Below are 20,028 nucleotides of genomic sequence, written 5' to 3' on the forward strand. Positions count from 1 at the left end.
GAAATGTGCTAATGTGAAGAATGTGTGTTGAGAAGAGAGAAGGAGTACTTTGGATGAAAATTGAATTAGAGAAGGAAGTGAGGCAACTCTGAAGAGGATGGAGACGGGAGGCATAGAGAGGGTAGGAGTGAAGGCTATGATAAGGTGCGAAGAGAGTAACTGTGGTGCTGGATTTGTGGATGTAGTGAAGGTGGACATGCAGGGGGTTGGTGTGACTGAGGAGGATGCTAGAAATAGAGAGATGGAGGCGGATGATCCACTGTAGCGACCTCTAAAGGGAGCAGCCGAAAGAAGAAGAAGCACAAATAATTCTAATCATGCTTTTCTTTTATTCTCAGTACTAAGCTATGTAAAGGAAGTCAAGGTTGTTTCCTCCTACAATCACTTTGTAGATGGTTTAGACTTGTTTAGATTGGTGCTCTGTCTCCCTTTATCCAAACTAAAACTGTGATGGGGTTTTTTTATCTTCACTAAACACTTTTTTGCTTTGTGTTTATTATTGTGCTACTGCAAGTATTTCATATATTAGTCAGTTGATTGTTACTGTAGGGCAGCTCTAGGACAATCCCTGATGTGATGTAGCTTGCTTTTATCCAGCAGATACGACATCTCATGAGGAGGTTCGAACCCTGTACCCTGACCTTCCCACTGACGCACAAAGTCTGCACATCCAGAAGCAGGCCCTTCTACGTGAACAACAGCACAACAGTTTCTATTTCTTTTAATATTAGAAGTCAGTTATTCATTAATGAATACAAATGGTGACTGAAGTTATTTAGACAGGACATTAAACAATAAACTTCCAATAAATTATGAACAATGTGTGACTGAATGTGTTCAGTGAAAGACTTTGAAAATATCGCAGCATAAAACCAGTGTAAAAGTACTCAGACCACTTTTGGGGGGATTTATTTGATGATGCAACCAGAAAATGTGCAGGTTGTGAGTTTAACATTTTCAACACTGGAGAAGAAGTACATGTACACAGACTAGCTAATGACAAACATTTTTTTTAACCTTTATTTAAACAGGTTTTTCATTTTTCTGAGCTTATCTGGTGTCTAGTTTCGGTGGCAGAAGCATAAGCAGAGAAGACCCAGACCTTACTCTCCCGAGCCAGCTCCTCCATTATTTGGGGGACACTGAGGCATTCTCTGCTGAGTGCTGTGATCTCCCCAACATGTCCTGGGTGTGTCCTGTCTGTCCTGGTGGGACATGCCTGGAACATCTCACCCAGGAGGCGCTCAAGAGGCACCCTTGTCAGATGCCTGAACCTCCTCAACTGGCTCGTTTAGATGTAGAGGAGTAGCAGTTAACTCGGAATGAGACAGACAGCACCTACTGCTGGGGTGGGCCTACAGGAGGGAGAGCTCATGTCGTCTCTTCAGGACACATCACTGGACCCCAAGAAGCTCTCCCCGGAGCTCCCTTTGGCTGCTGGGGTCGGCATACGTTCAACTTTAAAATCACTCTTGGTTCTTGGCTAGCTTTGTGTTAGCATCCTTTTTGTACTGATGCTTGCAAGAAGCTAAAGTTGCTTTGGCAGAATTTTCTTTCTCATATATGCACACATAAGGAGAGAGATGTTTTATAAGCTTTAGTCATCACCGTGCACTTTTCCTGATTCACACAAAATACAGCAATCTGGCACCTTCCCACAGGGTCTTGCACGAGTATTAAACATGTTCGTTTGTGCTTTGGACTGTCACCAGATTTCTTCTAGAAGTTTCTTGCCAGTCAGCAACTATCTTGGCAACACCACTTGAGTTTGTGTGTTGCATGCTAACATCATTATCATATGTGTAATAATACTAAAGCTTCATCTTATGCACACACAAAAAACAAATATGGCTCCTTCGTGCAGGGTTTTCTGGTATGTTCATTTATGCTTCCCAATTTAAAAAAAAGAAAAAAAAAGAAAAAGCAAACTTCTTGCTTCTCAGCCACTGCGGCCACATCCTCACTGTTTTTTAGACAGTTATATAAACATACTGTGAGTGAGTCATAAGCTTAAATACAATAGTTGAAGGAACAAAAACTTAATGTTTAAAAATACCAGTCAAATCTGATTAAAGTAAATAAATAATAAGTATACAATGTAGTTTTAAGACTTATCTCAATGTTTCGTAACATTAATGTTCTATGAACTCGTGAGTCCAGAAATCTGAATGTCATGAAAAGTATTTATTATTCGTGTATTATTATTTTACAATACAAGGTTGTTTTTCTCCTGATACTTCATGCAAACCACATTTCTCCAGGCCGGTCCTAATCAGCTTACTCAGTATCACTAGATCCAATGCTGCTCCTCCAGCACAGCACACAAAAGTAGGAGAGACCGGAGATGCCATGGCTTAGTTAGGAGACTGTTTGCTTCAAGGCCACTAGAAGGTGCTGCCATAAAACTACAATAAATGAATTGACCTTTTGACCTGCTCACACTCTTTTATGCAAAACCCTGCTGATGTTACACACACACACACATAAAGAGATTCTAGGTCTGACCAACCGTCTCCGCCGTGGGCAAAAAGATGACAGTCAATAAAATTCTAAAATTTTATTTATAAACACAATGAATAATAGTTAAAAGTCCAGTGTCCCATTTAGGTACAAAGTAAAAACACACAGTCCAAGGCCAGAGCCAGCTATGCCACAAAGCCAGTTGCACTCCACACGTTGTTCACTTCAACAGGGGTAGCAATTGTCCTCTGAGACCCACCACCCTGTAAGTAGAAAGCCAGTGATCACTCCATCCTCTGCAACTCAGCTGCCTTCAGGCTACAGCATATAATAGGCCCTAGCCTGCACAGAGCGACAAAATAAGACAATTCACTATATAATTCACAGCCCATCCATCCCAAACATATCAGATCATTAGAGGTTTTGTCACATTACATACCTGCACTGAGAGACAAAATAAGACTAATGACGCTAAATTTAATTACGGGTCATGGACAGCCTTCATAAATGCTCATATTACTCACCCGCACTGAATTCCAGCACAGGTTCATCTGGGTCCTGACTATTTCCTGCAAAATAACACAAACGTCATCAGAACATTAAGTCAGAGAAACAACATTTGGAGCTTTTGTACATGATAAATTATACTGCAGTAGTAAAACAAAGTCAAGCAGCAGTACATTTATTAAAATCACCTTCAGCTGTAATATTTAAACTGATTTAGTGTCAATTTAGATTATGTTTAGATTAAAATGAAACTAGTACCCTTGTAATGTCTTTTTAAATTAGAGGTAAATATTTGTATATTTTTTTACATAATATAATTATATTTACTGGATTTTCTCTCTATTGTAGTTTAGTATGATAGTTATTACTTGTTTTTTATTGACTTGTCTTGTTTTTACAATGATTTGCTTTGACTGCAGCCTTTAAAGAAAAGACTATCTGTTCAGTAACTATCCATCAGACTGGGTCCATGTTACCAGCCAAATGGGTAATAATTAAAGTAAGTTTTGAATTACGTATATTTGGGTGTTTAGGTGACACTTTTGCAAAAAAAATTATATAATTAGGTTTAAAAAAACTAAACATGTATGTATTTAAAAACAATAAGTGTGTTTGAATTACTACAGAAACAGGTTGTAGCTCACTGTACTGTTTTGGAGCACAACTTTGGTGCTTTTGCCTCATTTTTAAATCAGTGATCCCAGTAGCACAGTCTAAGCAGAGACCTCAGTGCTTGGCAAACAATCAATAGAATCAATATAATTATTAAAAAGAAACAAAATAAATGCCAACCATATAAAAAACATAAACTTAAAGAAAAAACTAAACTTGATTTTATGTCTTTAGGCTATTGTTAACAGCAAGCATGAGGTTAGTGCATATGTATTATTATTGGAAAGATTACTGCAAAGAAAAAAAAAGTTGAACCAGGAGGGGGCGATATTGCTCTTCTTACAATGAGTTACATGCAGGCTATTACTTACCGTGTCACTCACATTTATTTCACAAATTAGCTGAACCCACTTAATTCGATTTAATTGTATTTATGCAGAGCTGAATCACAACAACATTCTCCTCGAGGTGGTATAGATTGTAAGGTAGAAAGTCTACAATTAAAAAGAAAAAACCTCAATACAGTGGGAAGGAACAACTCACTTTTAACAGGAAGCACCCTCTGGCAGAACCACGGTCAGGGAGCAAACTATCAAACTACGAGGTCTTTAAAATAAGATGATTATTCAAGACCTCATGTGTGATGGGAAGGATTCTGAATTTGATGCTGGACCCACAAATCATAAAAGAGAAACACTAACTCACACACACCAGAAAGTGCCAAGAATTATAATTATATGTAATTTAGTTTTGCGTTCCTTTATAATGCTTTCAACTATACAAATAAGACACTTGGGGGCGCCTGAGCCTTGTAGACACAACAAATATTGAACAAACCTCATGCGCCCTGTTGTTGACAAAACGATAAAAATGAATGTGTATTTCTGTCTTATTTAGGTCATTTTTGTAGTTACAGAAAATCATTTGAATTCATTTTTCCTTAAATTATTTTAACCCTTATTTGATGCTATTGAAATTGGTCTGTTGCCTCAGGGCAACAACGGCAATAAGGGTTCCACAGTGTCACAGTTTTCTGCATATAGTCGATTAATAAATGTTGAGAAAACAACTAATCGATTCAAATTTTTTATTTGAACAAGTATCAAATTGATTTTCACAGAAGCGTTCAATGGAACAAATACATAAATGGTAAGCTGACTGCTTTTTATATAGGGTTTTTGTATTTTGCTCGTGCATTAAAAAGCGCTTTATACAACATGCCTCATTCACCTATTCACCCAAACATTATTACAAGCACCTTTTCTACAATTAAGCTAAACATGCATAAAATGTTAGCAGTGGAGATTTGGCACCTGAAAGGACCCCCTTTGATCCACTCCTAGTTTGAGTCTATTTACATTTAAATACTGATACTTCAATTTTGCCTTGGTTTGAGCTCCATAAAGCAGGCAAACCAGAATTAATCACAGAAGGCAAAAACACTGAAACTACGTTTTAAGCTGGGAGCCAAACAAACCAAAGGTAACCGTGTTTTGAAAAGAGCTATGAAGAGAAACAGACAGACTACTGTAATTTCTCAATAAAATGTCGCTTATTATCGCTCACTCTCAAGAACAAAAACGTGAGTAATTTTCCAGTAGCTCACCATATTTGGGATCTTCTAACATCCACACTTCATGTTTAAACGGTGGTGCGGAGGCGGTGTACCGTCGCAGGACGGATGTAGCATTCAGCGCGGTGTGCCTTTTTTTCAGTTGCTAAGCAACAGATTTATCCCGCCCCTTTCGTTATGACGAGCCGGGCCAGTCCTTTGACTGGTGACGTTACAATGAAACCGACCTTATATATAGACCTGGCTGTTCAGTTGAAACGCATTCACACAGCGGGACAGCAGCGCTTTAAACGTTCAAACACGGAGTTTAACACAAAACAACATTTTAGACATAAAAAACAAAAAAGTGAAATGGCAAGCTCAAACAACACAATGACAAATGATGAAACAGTTCAGACCAATCGGGATAATTCTACAGTACATGCTTTGGTATCCCTCTTGAATAACTTGGTCAGTAGTTTTTCGAACAAGCAGTGGGAAGAGCTTACCTCAGGCTATCCGGATTGCTTCACCGCTAAGCGGCTTGCAGGTTTTGTAGAGGACGTAATGGACCTGTGTGAACAGTCAGGAGCAGTATCACCACTGAGGTCTTCCCAGAACTCCCCTGTACATCAAAACTGTTCTGTCCACACCACCACTGGCAAAACGTTTTTGTCACCTGTGAAATTTTTGGACGATTCTGCTGAGCAGGAGTTTGATACAGCACAGAATATAGATGCTAACAGCCAAGAAACAGCTAACACAGAAGAACGCTGTCAAAATGCTGACCAACACAGTGCTGCAAAAGCAGAAAACAATCCAATTCCAGATCCCCAGCAGCAGAAATCCTGTGTTGAACATGAAGCCAGCATCCTACCGTTAACAAACATACCGGTAAGTCAAACGGAGTCATATAAAAAGATACAGAATCACAGATCTTCTGTAGACTGTGAGCCACCTGAAAACACCTTAGACTTTGAAAGATGGTTAGAGACATTAATTCAGGCTGTGCTTTCAAAGCTTGGTAAACTTTTAAAGTGCCCTCATTCTCACCAAAAACGTTTGTTGGATCTACTCTTGGACAAATTCAAGTGGATGGATTTGCATTTAGACCAAAAAGTGCAGAATTATTTTGACTGCATTGCTAATGCCATTTTCACTGATATTTGTGACCAATTATATAATTGGTCACAAATATCAGTGAAAATGGGGAGGAGTGGGGAGGAGGATTCAATGAATTTAATGGGACAACCAATATTTAATTTCATAACTACTTCAGTATTCCAAGAACACCTGTTGGCAGTAACAGTTACTGATAGACTGGAATCATATGAAAAGAAAGAAAGATGCAGACTTTCAGTGGAAATCTTTGTGGAAGGACTGATTTCCCAGGCTGCAAAAAAATCAGACACAGTCTTCAGCATTGAAAATGCTGAAGCTATCTCCAAACGGCTTACCATGAAAATCTGGACTGAAATCAGGGCCGAATACGACAAAATCCCCCCAGAGAAGTTCAAGAAACTCAGCGAGAGGGTTTTCAAATCCCTCTGTAAAAGATGGAAGCATGCAGCGGTTATTGTGACATTCTGGCAATTAAACGTCCAAGATCTTGATGAAGATATTGTTAAAACTTTCAAAAGAAAGATATTCCCAGAACCAAGTCGCATATCTAAGTGCTTCTCATCGGTGCGGGCATTTTTTGGGAGGTTTAAGGGAGGAAACAAAGTTTCCCCTTTATAGTGACATCGTGATATCAACAGCAAGATATTTTCTAAAACTCACTGGACACTTTAAATTAGCTAGTTTTACATTTAGATCAGATCAAGTCATTTTTGAAATCCCCAGGAATGGTCGCGGCAGATGGCCACCCCGCCCTGAGCCTGGTTCTGTCGAAGGTTTCTTCCTCTTAAAAGGGAGTTTTTCCTTCCCACTGTCGCCTCGTGCTTGCTCAGAGGGGTTTGTTCTTTTGGGGTTTTCTTTTTAATACTGTAAGTTGTTACCTTACAGTGTGAAGCACCTTGAAAACACCATTGTTTCCTTTGGTGCTATACAGATTGAAGTGACTTGCACTGACAACATAACTAAGCTGGGACTTTAATTTAACATCAATAAAATTATAAAAATATTACATCTTGATTTCTGCTTGTTTTCATTGTCTGTGACTTAATGAATACAAATGTGTAATTTAACAGATTTTTTCTTTATGTTAGTCTGACCGGTGATTCCACGTTGGCCTTAGGTGTTGGCGCGGATACGCTGCAGCCCCTGAGCCATTAATGGCCCAGCACACTACAGTAAAAACAAAACAACAGCCATCTCTCCAACTAGGAAAGGAAAATAATAAACGGCCTCCTTGGAGGCAACCTGACTCAAAACAGTTGCAGTCCAACTCAGACCGACTGCAATCACTCTCAGGCAGATTGATGAAGATCTGCAAATAACTGTTGTCTAATTTATAAACGCAGACAGATTCCCAACACGTCTGTTTACAATAGAGGACTGTACTTACATGGTTGCAAACTGGTTGTTGTCTTGCTTATATGAAAACATTGCTTTGGAGCAATGAAACTCAAACACATTCATTTTTAAAATGCCTCAAAATGAAATTTTCAAATATTTGGCTTTATGCTTTGAAAGTGCCGTTGTGAGTGGGAGTGTGAAATCCTTACTTGATGTGTTCCCTTTGCCTTTACTGTTTTCAGTTTTATTTGTCATATGCAAGTTAGCACAGGGTCAACATTGCAATGAAATGTGTTTGACGAGCAGCAGTCACTCAGCAGCATGGTACAGTAGAAATATAATAAAATATAATAAAATAAAAAATAGAAAAATAGTAAAGAGCAAAATATTAGAGAGACGTGGTAAAAGAGAAAAGATGACTAAATATATATGTATCTATAAATATAAATATATGTACACTAGTGATTAAATAAGAAAATCTTGAAAAGAAATATGACGGGAGGCCAAATGGGATGTTGCACAGGAATGAGCAGCAGAAAATTACAGTATTACTCAGACTTTTAATAGTCATATTGTCAGTTTTGGCCGACGGTCATGGGTCACTTCCACTAAAATAGCACGAGACTGGAGTAAAATGTACTTTATTAATGAGAACACATGGTGATACAGCAAAGAATCCAACCCTTCTGAAAAGCAAATGGCTTCCTGTTATACTCTACCTGATTCAGGTGAGCATCTGGAATAGACCAAGTCTGGGGGTCAGCAAACCAAAGGAAAACAAAACCCTCCCCATAAGAAAACCACTACAATATAACCAACACATCATAGACATATGAAGATTTGGAACAAGTCCTATAAATAATTCCATAACATATAAACTTCAGTCTCTTCTATATACATTAAAACAGCGGTCCCCAACCTTTTTTGCGCCACGGACCGGTTTATGCCCGACAATATTTTCACGGACCGGCCTTTAAGGTGTCACAGATAAATACAACAAAATAAAACTAGTACCGGTACCGGAAAAAAAGAAGATTTATTCATAACACACGTGAAAGACCCAGGAAAACAGAGTTAACGATAAAAACGATAACAAAATAACGATAAAAAAACGATAAAAACTCTGAAAACCATACATTTCACACCCGAGCCTCATCTCTCGACCAAACGACGGTCCGTGGCCCGGCGGTTGGGGGCCGCTGCATTAAAACACCTTAACCACACAGTTAGGTTTCAGCCCTCGCTGACTCAGAACAAAGTGAAGCTGCATCTCATCCATGCTGCATCCTTGGAAGAACTCTGGAGAAAAGTGCCTGCAGGACCGGAGGGAGCTCAGTCAAACCACAGCTGGGAGAAGTATTCTTAAGGAACAAACTCAGAAGTGCAGACACACCTGAAAAGAACGTAAGAAAGTGCATACTGCCTTCCTTCTTCCAGCCCGGTTTTTTCAATGCTAACTGGGATGTCGCAGTCTTTAGCTCGATCGCCAAGTAACTCCTGGTGTCTCGGAACAACCAGAAAGTCAGCCTGGTCTTCCAGATATTCTGCTGTGCATGCAGAAAGATCACAGATTGCATATCACAGGTCACTCCTACATTTGATAAAATGTCTCATGCTCTGCTTCATGTGGACAATGTAAAAGTATGAGCTTGAATGCATTTTTTATGTTGTTTTCTTAGTATTAAATCTGTAGAATAAAACCAAAAAGAATGTTTGAGAACTCTGTAAAAATGTCTAATTGTCAGCTTTAGTAATGTAATTCATATTCATAAAGGTCTCTGTACTCATCCCTTTCTAGTTAAAAAGAAAAAAAATCACCCTAAAGCCATAACTTAAAACACATTATAGAGCATTTACATGTGTGCCGTTACCGTTATTTGTGTCCAGTGGTTCCTCCAGGATTTGGGGTTCAGAGGTTTCATCCAGTTTTAATATCAAGACTTCCAGCTCTCCTTGCACAGCCACATATGTGTCGCACAGTGCCACCTAGCGGTCAAAATATTTAGGAAAAAAACAAAAACGAGGAAAAATGCTTAAGTTAGAAATTTCCCAGTACGACAGAAATTGTTCTCTTTCTCTCATTATGTAAATGCAAGCTATCCACTCAGAAAAGGCTTACATTTTTAAATATAAATAGGTGCAGTGAACATGGTTGATATAACAGTTTGACACAGTCACAGATAAAAATAAGTGAAGAAAAGCACCTGCTTAGGTGTGATTTTTGGAAGGTGCAGGATGACGGAGCGTTCAAAATCCAGGACGGAAAGATTCTGGCTGGAACTTGAAGACTGAGCTGTTGGTAGAAAACAGGCCTATTGAACAGAAGCTTTTTAGTCCTAATTCACATCTAATGTAAACTCTTTGCCATATGAAATAAAATACACACGGCTCATTGTAAGACATCCTTCTCTGATCAATGATCAGATGATGATTTGTAGATAGTTGTGATACAAAATGAGTGTTTGACTGAAAATATCTTAATAAATTAATAAATGTGTGTTTTTTAGTTACCTTGACTCTGACCGCAGCGCTGCCGAGTGTTTGGCCAGCTGCTCTGAAGACTCTGATTCTCCTGAGTTTCCTCCCAAAGAAACAAACATTATTCCAGTGTAACATAGTGTGTAGGTTATCAGTGAGTCTGCTCATTTTCGATGAAAGACGTTACCACAACATTTGATCTTTTTACAGCCAGCTATTAAAATAAATGGTGTTAAGCTGCCACCTTAACAAAACCTTGTAAAGGTACTCATCATATTTGGAAAATACTTTAAAATCTTCTAAAAAAGAGTGCAAGTTACCAACAGTATGTGTGGGAAAAAAATCTTTATTTCCAAGACGTCATATTATATTGAAGAGATATTATTTAAAGCAGGGATGTTAAACATAAGGCGTGGGGGCCTGAATTGGCCCATTAAAGACTCCCATCTGGCACACAAAGCACCATATCACAAATCAGTACCACAAAATGGTGTATTGAATAAATGCAGCATCCATTCTGTCCTGAGTCCAGCATGAGAGGAAGACCAAAGCCCAACGGAGATGCTTAAGAAGCACTGAAATTAATGTGGGAGGTATTGTGGCCAAACCCGTGGCCACACTCTAAAAGTCGGTAACTTTTGTATTTTCATTCTTCATTTTGAACATAGTAATACATTTTAGTTTCCAATAACTTTATTGATTGGTTTGGATACATTTGTTCTATTTGTAAGCGCGCACATTTAGTTTACTTATGTATTCATACTACTTCATTTCTTTGCTTTCTGACTAACCTTTGTCCTTTTATTTCTTACCTGCTATCATCCCTGGGAGTTGCCGGACAAAAGATGGTAGCCAGGGGTTGAAACCATTAAATACAAGGGAAGATAATTGGACCACACCACTACTTCCTGCTGAAGGGGGGAATGTGTGTTTTCTTTACTTTAAAAACAAAGTATTTGTATTTAATTAAATATTTGAGTTTAGGGTTTAATGGGGTTTTTGGTTTCTTCTTTGGTGTTTAGTTTACTAACAAACTAGATTGTACTGCATCGTTTGTGATTTATGATTGTGTTTGTTTGTTACCCCTCATGTGTCACAATGGTTTGATCAGCCATTATATATACCCTTGTATGTCATTTCATGTTTAGGTCAATTATGTATGTTTGGGCAGTCATTTGGTTTGTTAAGGTTGCAGTCTTTGCCTGGGTTCAGTTTTGTTCCTTTGACCTCTTTTATGAGCTCAACATTTATTGCTTTTGTAAATATAATTTTTTGGGGTTAAATAAATGAAAACTATATTTTTCTAATAATTCCTGGGACTCCTCCTGTTTTTCAACTCGGTCCATCACAAGCCAGCTATTAAAATAAATGGTGTTAAGCTGCCACCTTAACAAAACCTTGTAAACGTACTCATCATATTTGGAAAATACTTTAAAATCTTCTAAAAAAAGAGTGCAAGTTATCAACAGTATGTGCGGAAAAAAAATCTTTATGTCCAAGACGTCATATTATATTGAAGAGATATTATTTAAAGCAGGGATGTTAAACATAAGGCGTGGGGGCCTGAATTGGCCCATTAAAGACTCCCATCTGGCACACAAAGCACCATATCACAAATCAGTACCACAAAATGGTGTATTGAATAAATGCAGCATCCATTCTGTCCTGAGTCCAGCATGAGAGGAAGACCAAAGCCCAACGGAGATGCTTAAGAAGCACTGAAATTACTGTGGAAGGCATTGTGGAGCAGCAGACAAAGGTTGAAGCACCTTGAAATCGACCCTTATCACAAAAAAAGTAACAAAAACTTAAATAAACAGTCTTTAACAAATTAAAGACATTATTGAATTGTAAATTTAAATGCAGATAAACTCCATAACGTCAATAAAGCAGGTAAACTTTGATTAAGAATTGAGTTCTTACCAGGTTCTGCTGGTTGTGTTGTCTCAACGTAAAGAGAACCAGAGTGTTCTCAGAGCCAACCAGCAGGTCTCCTCTAACCGGGCAGCAAGACACGGCAATGGGCCGCTCTGACAGAGGGATCTCAATAATCTCCATCTGCACTCCACTCCACACAGATGCTCCACCCAGCAAGTGGCCCAACAAACGAACCCCAACGCGGGCCTTCTCCTCTGCCTGAACAGAGGGCAAATAAGGCATTAACATATTTCCCAGTGTGTAATTAGAAAACAGCAATATACATGACAGCTGCAGACTGCCTTTGGTGGAATATAATTTGCTTATTTCTTCTTGCTCTCAGCATAATTTATCCATAACTATGCACATGTTTAAACGCCCTTTATACCATTTGCTTTGACAGTCTGTCTCTAACATAGGTAAGCTTGGACATATGACCATTGAGACTGATTGAGGGTGCTCGTGACCTCAATTTGAAGGTTTTGTATAGTGTACTGCAATATGAAGATAACAGGATGTACAGTTCAAATGAAGACAGCTAGCTAGAGAGCTAGAACAATCTGACAACAACATCTGACTACCAGTTACAAAAAATTCACAGTTTAAATCTGAGAGATAGTTTTTTCTTACAAAAGCTTATTATATTCCTTAGTTTAATCACATTAAAGCAACATAAGATTTATGTATGGAACCATAATTAAACTAATTCACAATGAGCCGAGTCAAGTTTGCCATTCCAATGAAACACATTGGAGATGATCTGCATCCATTAGAGCAGACTGATTGACTGACTGACTGATTATGTGTTAGCATCTATCTGCATTCATAATCTAGATGCTAGTTATTTACAAACCTTTGCTACGCTTTGTGAGACTGACCGCAGTCACTGCTTGGAGACAGGTTGCATACCACCAGAGCGAGGTAATCCTAGTTAAAGGTGGTGTGCATTCAACCTCTGGGTAACCAATTGGTCACTGCAACTACTTGCCATCAACCACTTTTTCCCCTAACCACAAGGAGGTTTCTGTCCTATTTTTACTCTTGGGTGATTTGGACTCGAGATGGTTCTTGTGTACCTGGTAACGCCAGTTGGTGTATGCTCTCAGGTAGGTGGCATTGTTCTTTTCCTCAATGGTCACCAGGTAGTCTCCTAGAAGTGAGTGAGCACAGAGGAGGCAGTGATAAAACCCAAGATTTTTCAGTGTCTAGTGTCTTTGTTTTTGATGCCTTTCCAGTTTACACTGTCATCACTTGAAGCCATTTTGCTCACATATGGGAGACAGACAGCAAAAAAGTGAATGTCAGTACTAGAGATGGCACGATACCACTTTTTTATGTCCGATACCGATATCATAAATTTGGATATCTGCCGATACCGATATGAATCCGATATAGTGTTTTTTAATCAACAAAACTGTTTTTTAAAATATCTTGCTGCATTTTGCAAGTCTGCAAGTTCATACTCAAGTTTAAAACAACAACTACACTAAAGCTATTCTGTTATACCTGTATACAAAAAAAATATTTCATAGTTCAGCAATACTGATCAATCTAATAAACTTAGACCTACACCATTCTCCCTATTCTGGTATTTTAAAGAGTACTTAGCGTAAATATTAAGCAACCTAACTAATAGGGTTCCAACTCCCAGCAACAACAAAAATAAATAAATAAAAAATAGGGAACCACCCCTCACGCTCCACCTCATGATGCTTAATCGACGTAATCAACCTTAATTTGATGCAGTGTGAAAAAAAATGCACAGAAATATTAAATAGATTCAACATCTTTCTTCAACAAAATTGCAGACTGCACAGATGGTACCTTCCCAAAGGAAAAAGTACTATAGCTTACTAGGGTATATATATTAGACTTAATAGTCACTATATACAGTAATTGACTTCTATTCGTTTTACATCAAATTAAAACTTTGGGTGTCAGATAATTATTTATTAAAAGCTAGACATTTTAAATGAGAATAAGAAAGAAAAGTATGTCTTTGTGCCCCCTTTTCCCAGTTAATGCCCTATCGGCCCCCCTGGCTAAACTTTGCTAGATCCGCCCCTGCACAGTTACCAGCGTCAGCTACGTAGAAAAGATCCTGGTGTAGAAAGTAATATTAAATAAATTCTAACAACAGCTTATCAAGCTTAAATGTGCTGCTGTTGTTCAGCCGCTGGTTTCCTCTTTCTGGTGCAAAGTGGGCCAAAAACAAACAAGAAAGACGGACTCGCTACAGAAAAGCCGATCAGCTGATCATTTAAGCAGTTTCACGATTGAAGTAGCAGCCGGAGAGCGAGAGGCAGTCGCTCGTTAAGCTTAACGTGGGAATGCTTTACAAACATTCAGAGATGGACTTACACACTTGCTTTACTTCTCTCGGGATAACTTTGTCGGAGATGAAATGCCAGGTTGCTAGCGAAGCTCCAAATGCTATCCAGACCACCGACAGGTCCCGCATGCCACAGCCGCTCTATCACGTGATGCATACTGCTCCGACGTGCTAACGTTCTGAGGTGAGTTACGGCGTGTTGCAAGTTTTGTGAGGTGCTTTCGTGATATTTAATGGATCGGATTACATTTTTTATTTTTCTCCGATATCCGATCCAGTAATTTAGGTCAGTATCGGACCGATACCGATACGTAATATCGGATCGGTCCATCTCTAGTCAGTACAGAGGGCAGAGAAGGACAGGAAATGTCTTTACCTATCTTGCTATGCTGGATGCTCCTCACAGCGCCCATGGTGGAAAAGCGGCAGATGAGGGGGCAGCCCTCCACCTCCACATTGTACGCCTCCACCTGGATTCAGTTCAGCACAACAGTGTCAGGCTACTACAAAGGGTTAGTTACTAAATGCTTAAGTAAGATGAGGAAGACAAAGCATCAATAATAACCTTTGAGCATGATGTAATTCAAGTGGTCTGGAGCGAAATTAACTCGTCCCAGTGGAGTTAACGGGACTGATATGCCCTCAAATACCTTTGCACATCTGGTGGGAGAGGCTTAACACAAAACTGACTATTTTATCTTATTTTGCCTCGCTACCACCAAAGTCATTACTAAAATAAATACATTTTTAAAAAGGTCACAAACTGTCAACATAAGCACATTAAAGCAACCTTGCATCCTCCAGTCGCCACCACAAAAATAGCTCCACCTCCACAGCAGACCAGTCCGGGTTCCTTCTCCACCTGAGCCACAGAGTGGGAAAGCAGTGAAGACGAGAGCATAGGTAATAAAACACGGCTGACATGGGATCAGCGTAGACTTGTAGTCAAGACCGCCTAATCCGAGACCAAGACAAGACCAAGACCAGAGGGTATCGAGACCAAGACAAGACCAAGACCAAGTTGAGACGAGACCAAGACCGAGACCGAGTCGAGACGAGACCAAGACCAAGACCGAGACAAAAAAAGTCTTTAAACTGCAGCCAGATGCTATTCTATATACATATGCAGCAAGGCAGAACAAAGTCGGGCCTGTATCAAGACACAGGGACTAAACCCCAATTCAACCAGACCCAGAACTGATCCAGAATTAAAACAGGACTACAACAGTAACCAAGACAGAACCAGAATCAGAACTAGATGATAGTAGCACTAAAAATCATCATAGACCTGCACTACACTTATTTTTTAATTCTACCAAAGTACAATATTTAGATTGAGAAAAGTTTATATAATTATTTAGCCTCGTTGTGCAAACAAGCCTGCAAAACTTAATAAATATAGAATTTGAAAAGTAACAAATGGTATCTAAAAACAAACACTAGGTACTAGATACATGTTCTGATGAGTTTTGGCAAACAACCATTTGACTAACATGTGTGTCTCACCTGCTCTTGTTCCATCTCTGTTCTGTCGTCATTCTCTCTCTCCCTCTCTGCTCCTCTCTCTCACTCTTTGTGCTGACAATCAAGCCAAACACCAACATCATCAAATATACAGTTGAAACCAGATATTTACATACTCTTCAGATAAAAACACAAACACTTTTTTAATTGTAACATCAAATCAGACTAAATGTTTATTTTTTTAGATTGATAGATATAAAAAACATATTTGTTAACTTTAAGAGTAAAGAGAGAAACTATCTGTATTTCTTAATTGCAAATGGCACCAAATTGTATTCAAATTGAGCCACACTTATGGAGGTCTAATTCTTTTCCTGGTGTTTTGGTTGACATCTCTTGATTTTCCCATGTCAAAGAAACAGGCTCTGTGTTTTGCCTTATATGCATCCACAGCTGTGCCACCAGTTTACTCACATGGACTCTACTAACCTATCAGAAGCTTCTTCAGCTCAGAATGGAATTGTCTGGAGTTTTCTTATTAATTAACAATAAACTTAGTGTATATGTACTCCTAAATTTGATGAAAGTGATTAAAATAGACAGCTCCCTCTTTTTATTCTGACATTTAACTAATTCAAAAGATATTTCAACATGTATTTATCTAAAACAAAAGTTTACTCTAAATTGATGTTTAACAGTAAAAAAAAGTTTTTATGTTTTCTCCATAAAGTGTATGTAAATATCTGGTTTCAACTGTGAATATCCTGCTGTGTATTGAAATTCCTCTTGTTTTGCATAGATATACTGAACAACATCCAAAGTATAATATATAAAATAACATCTACCTGAGTTTTTTCTTTGAAAGACGCTCCTTATGTCCATTGTTGTGTTCATCAGTACACAACTGAAACCGATTTAGAGAGTTTGTTTAGCCGTGGAGGGAAACAACTGAAAATATGAAATGTAAGCTAAGACTCTAAAAAATCAGCATTGCTGTTCGGCTTTTTATTTATCCATTTGTTGATTCACTCGAAGAGCAAGTAACGCAACCAAGTGATCAGTTTGATATCAATCTTTTGTGATACACCGTCATATTTACATTATTAGTTAAGTACGAATGATTTGCTTTGGTACCTGGTCAAACTTAAGCTCTCCTCTGTCTGCAGCAAATTCGCAGGCAGCAGCTTCTCCCCCCTCGCTCACATGGGTGCTGTGCTCAGTCGCCTAGTGCCTGAGCTCGGATCATACCAAAATTAGGGGGAATTTACGACGGTGTGCTCTGTGCTTCGTGTGTTGTTTTTGGGCTTAAGCCCAGTAAGCCCCCCCCCCCCCCCCGCTCCGCTGATGGTTGACTCCAAATCTCCCGAACACTATGTCGATTTGAGAACGCAAGACCGAAACAGCGAGACCAAGACCGAGACCAAGACAAAAGTCCGTCGAGACCAAGACCACGTAAAAGTGGTCTCGAGACCGGTCTCGAGACCAAGACCGGTCTCGAGACATCCAACTCTAGATCAGCGTCAGTCAGGTTTCACTTTACCTGCACAATCTGCTGAGAGGAGAAAGGATGGCAGTTGTAGACGTGCACCATGTTTGGTCTTCTGGCAAGAGGACTCTGTACAAGGTGGAAATTTAAAACAAGAAAAAAAAACCCCAAAACATTAGTTAAGGTGCTTCATTCTTACTTTATCTGTGTTTCTCAGAGGCTTCATCCATCAGGGTAAACAGGACTACTACAAGAAAAGGGATGCACTTAGTCTCAGGCGCTGGATTGTTTATCGATGAGGACTGATGCCATCTGGAAAGTTTTTCCTTTATTTGACACATTGGGCTAATTTGCATACTTGCACATATAATTCTCGTGCAGTTTTTTTTTTTTACTTTTTACACATAAACATCATATCACACACACATGAATTTCACACGAAAGTGTACTTCCTCCATTTCTTTGGTAGATATTTTTTGGCGTTTACTAGGAAAAGTTCTTTTTTTACTGATCTGCAGGTCTGCGTCACAATTCAACTTACTTTTGACCAGTGAATTAGGCTAAAAAAAACTTTCTGCAGACTTTCTCTCAAACTTTAACATCAGTCAGGGGGGGGGAAAGGCGAAACTATCGCAATTAAATCTCAGAGACCTGCGGGAACAACACGGTTGTAATAAAGGTAAAAAGAAAAAGAAAAAACACACTACAAACCTCTGTATTCTTTTTCTTTTTTTCTTTTTTTGCCTGTCCCATTTGGTTCTTTAGCCATCAGAATTGTTGTCTGAAGACCAACAAGGATACCCAATGGATTTACTTTGCCAAATGGATCATCGTGGCATTGCCGTATTGGTCCATTTGGTCGATCTTTGTTTTTATTATTTATTATATTTTATTTTCAGATGTTACAGACGGGACAGACATGAGTGAGGGATAGGAAAGGGAGAAAGAAAGAGGAAGGAAAGGAAAAACAGAAGGGGAGAGGGACAGTGAGAAAGGGGGGGGGGGAGAAAAAAAATCATACCCCTACTCCAAGGCCCTGCATGTGTGGGTGGTTGTGGTGGAGCGGGAAGAGGGAGGCAGCTGGAGATGGGGAGGGAAGGAAGGGAGGGGCAGGTAACCCCTCCCTGGGGCCAGCTCCCCCGCTGACCCCAGTAGGCACTCCCACACTCCGCGACCCGCCAGGGAAAGGGGGCCCAGGCCCATCCAGACCAGGGCCCAGTGCAGCAGCGCCCCCCGCGACCCTGAAAAGGATAAGCGGTAGCGAATGGATGGATGGACACTTTGTAATTATCACGGATTTATTTTTACATTGGTGACAGAATTATTTTATTATGTATTTATTTTGTAACTTGTCAGATCAGATCAGTTTTATGTTGCCGTTTTAGGTGAATGGAAAGAAAACAGGTGATGTTATATTTTATAGAATCAATAATCAACTTCCAAAGGATGAAAATTAAATAAAAGAAAACATTTAACAGATTTGAACATGACAGCAGATATCCAAAGGGGGGCTACCATCATATCTGCCCTCTAACCTCTGTATCTGTAGATAACCTACAAAGGGGCACCAGATATAGTGAATCAGTGATTGATTACCTCTGTGAAATAGTGACTGTATCTCTAAAGGGACAGCTGAAAATATTTCAGAAGTCTTTTGGCACCATTTTACCTGATAATACATACATTTTTCTATTTCCTCTCTGCCTACTCTTGGGAACTACTCGTGGCACACTATTAACTATTTATTCAAATTTCATCAGTTCAAAAGACTCAGAACAAAATAATTTCCACATATTTGGAAAAGCAGTTTTCCAGATGAAATACATAACATACAGTGCAGATTAGCACTGTATACCAATAATGTTTCTATAGCCATTTAAATATATGACTTTCAAAGCTCAACGTTAGTGGAGTAAAGGTAGTGCTACTTTGGAAGGAACCATTTCTTTGTGGCTTTTCATTTTCCTCCACAAGATGGCATCGTCCCTTCTTAAATACGACACGATTATTCCCAGTTGCTGCCCAGTAATACCAGTAGTTAGATATTGTGATAATGCAAAGAGCCGTATGCGTTTTGGGATCAGCCCTTCTTGAGGGATTGTTGCTGATTCGCTTACGTTTCTTGATGAATTGATTTGCTATATTTTGTAACTTAAAAACCGTCAGATTTAGTTTCAAAGTGTAAAGTGAGGTGACAAATACAACAAACAAACAACAACGCAGAACAAAAACTCACGTATAAAGTTAAGTGGTTTTAGGTTTTAGTTCAGTCTTTATTTTGAAAGGAAGACGATTTCGCCTGAAAGTAGCAGACGAAACATGAAAGTTAGGGAGACCAGGTGGAAACGTACATTTAATTAAGTTATTAATTCTATTTTTCTAAAAAATAAAGTCTACAATGTGAACAAGGTATATACAACTTTAGAGTTGGCTAATGACTATTTGTGGGTTGATTTTGTTTCACCTCTTTTGTCCAGGTTTAAACCAATGACTATAGAAAACAGTTTTCTACAGTCATTGGTTTAAACTTAATTTGAAAAGGCGCCCGGTTGATTAGCATGTAAATTATCAGGATGTCTAAGCCGGAATGCTAACTAGCTACTGCGTTCGAAAGTTTCGTATTCGTTTAAATGTTTTACTTTTAATTTTGCTTACCTTTGCTCTTGAAAATAAATCGCAAATGGTGCTAACTGTACCACCTGCAAGTGACTCAGTAATCAAGTCTGTAACCCAATGGCCATAATTAGATTTAACTTACAC

The 20,028-nt window shown here is 38.9% G+C and overlaps 1 protein-coding gene and 1 long non-coding RNA gene across 3 annotated transcripts; both read right to left on the minus strand.

The window, feature by feature from the left end:
• Positions 1–2,542: 2,542 nt before the first annotated feature.
• On the minus strand, positions 2,543–6,314 carry LOC146689000 (uncharacterized). The gene is made up of 3 exons (XR_014916122.1): positions 5,186–6,314; positions 2,985–3,029; positions 2,543–2,802 (listed from the first exon to the last, which is right to left on the minus strand). It is a non-coding gene; the product is annotated as an uncharacterized LOC146689000 (long non-coding RNA).
• Positions 6,315–8,216: 1,902 nt separating this feature from the next.
• LOC146689001 (BLOC-2 complex member HPS3-like) lies at positions 8,217–17,384 on the minus strand. Of its 2 annotated transcripts, none has more exons than XM_085437304.1 (10): positions 17,323–17,384; positions 15,109–15,180; positions 14,695–14,788; positions 13,063–13,136; positions 11,993–12,205; positions 10,103–10,172; positions 9,796–9,884; positions 9,463–9,577; positions 8,985–9,135; positions 8,217–8,904 (listed from the first exon to the last, which is right to left on the minus strand). In XM_085437304.1, the coding sequence occupies exons 1-10, from the start codon at positions 17,371–17,373 to the stop codon at positions 8,796–8,798; spliced, it is 1,038 nt and encodes a 345-aa protein (XP_085293430.1). In that variant the 5' UTR covers positions 17,374–17,384; the 3' UTR covers positions 8,217–8,795. The 2 variants fall into 2 exon arrangements, with proteins under 2 accessions (XP_085293430.1, XP_085293429.1); XM_085437303.1 differs by having other exon boundaries at positions 8,985–9,138.
• Positions 17,385–20,028: the final 2,644 nt, after the last annotated feature.

This window comes from Copadichromis virginalis, linkage group LG17, assembly GCF_057382275.1.
Source record: "Copadichromis virginalis isolate Kocher_CV1m ecotype Utaka linkage group LG17, C_Virginalis_male_GT1.1, whole genome shotgun sequence".
Classification (NCBI taxonomy): domain Eukaryota; kingdom Metazoa; phylum Chordata; class Actinopteri; order Cichliformes; family Cichlidae; genus Copadichromis; species Copadichromis virginalis.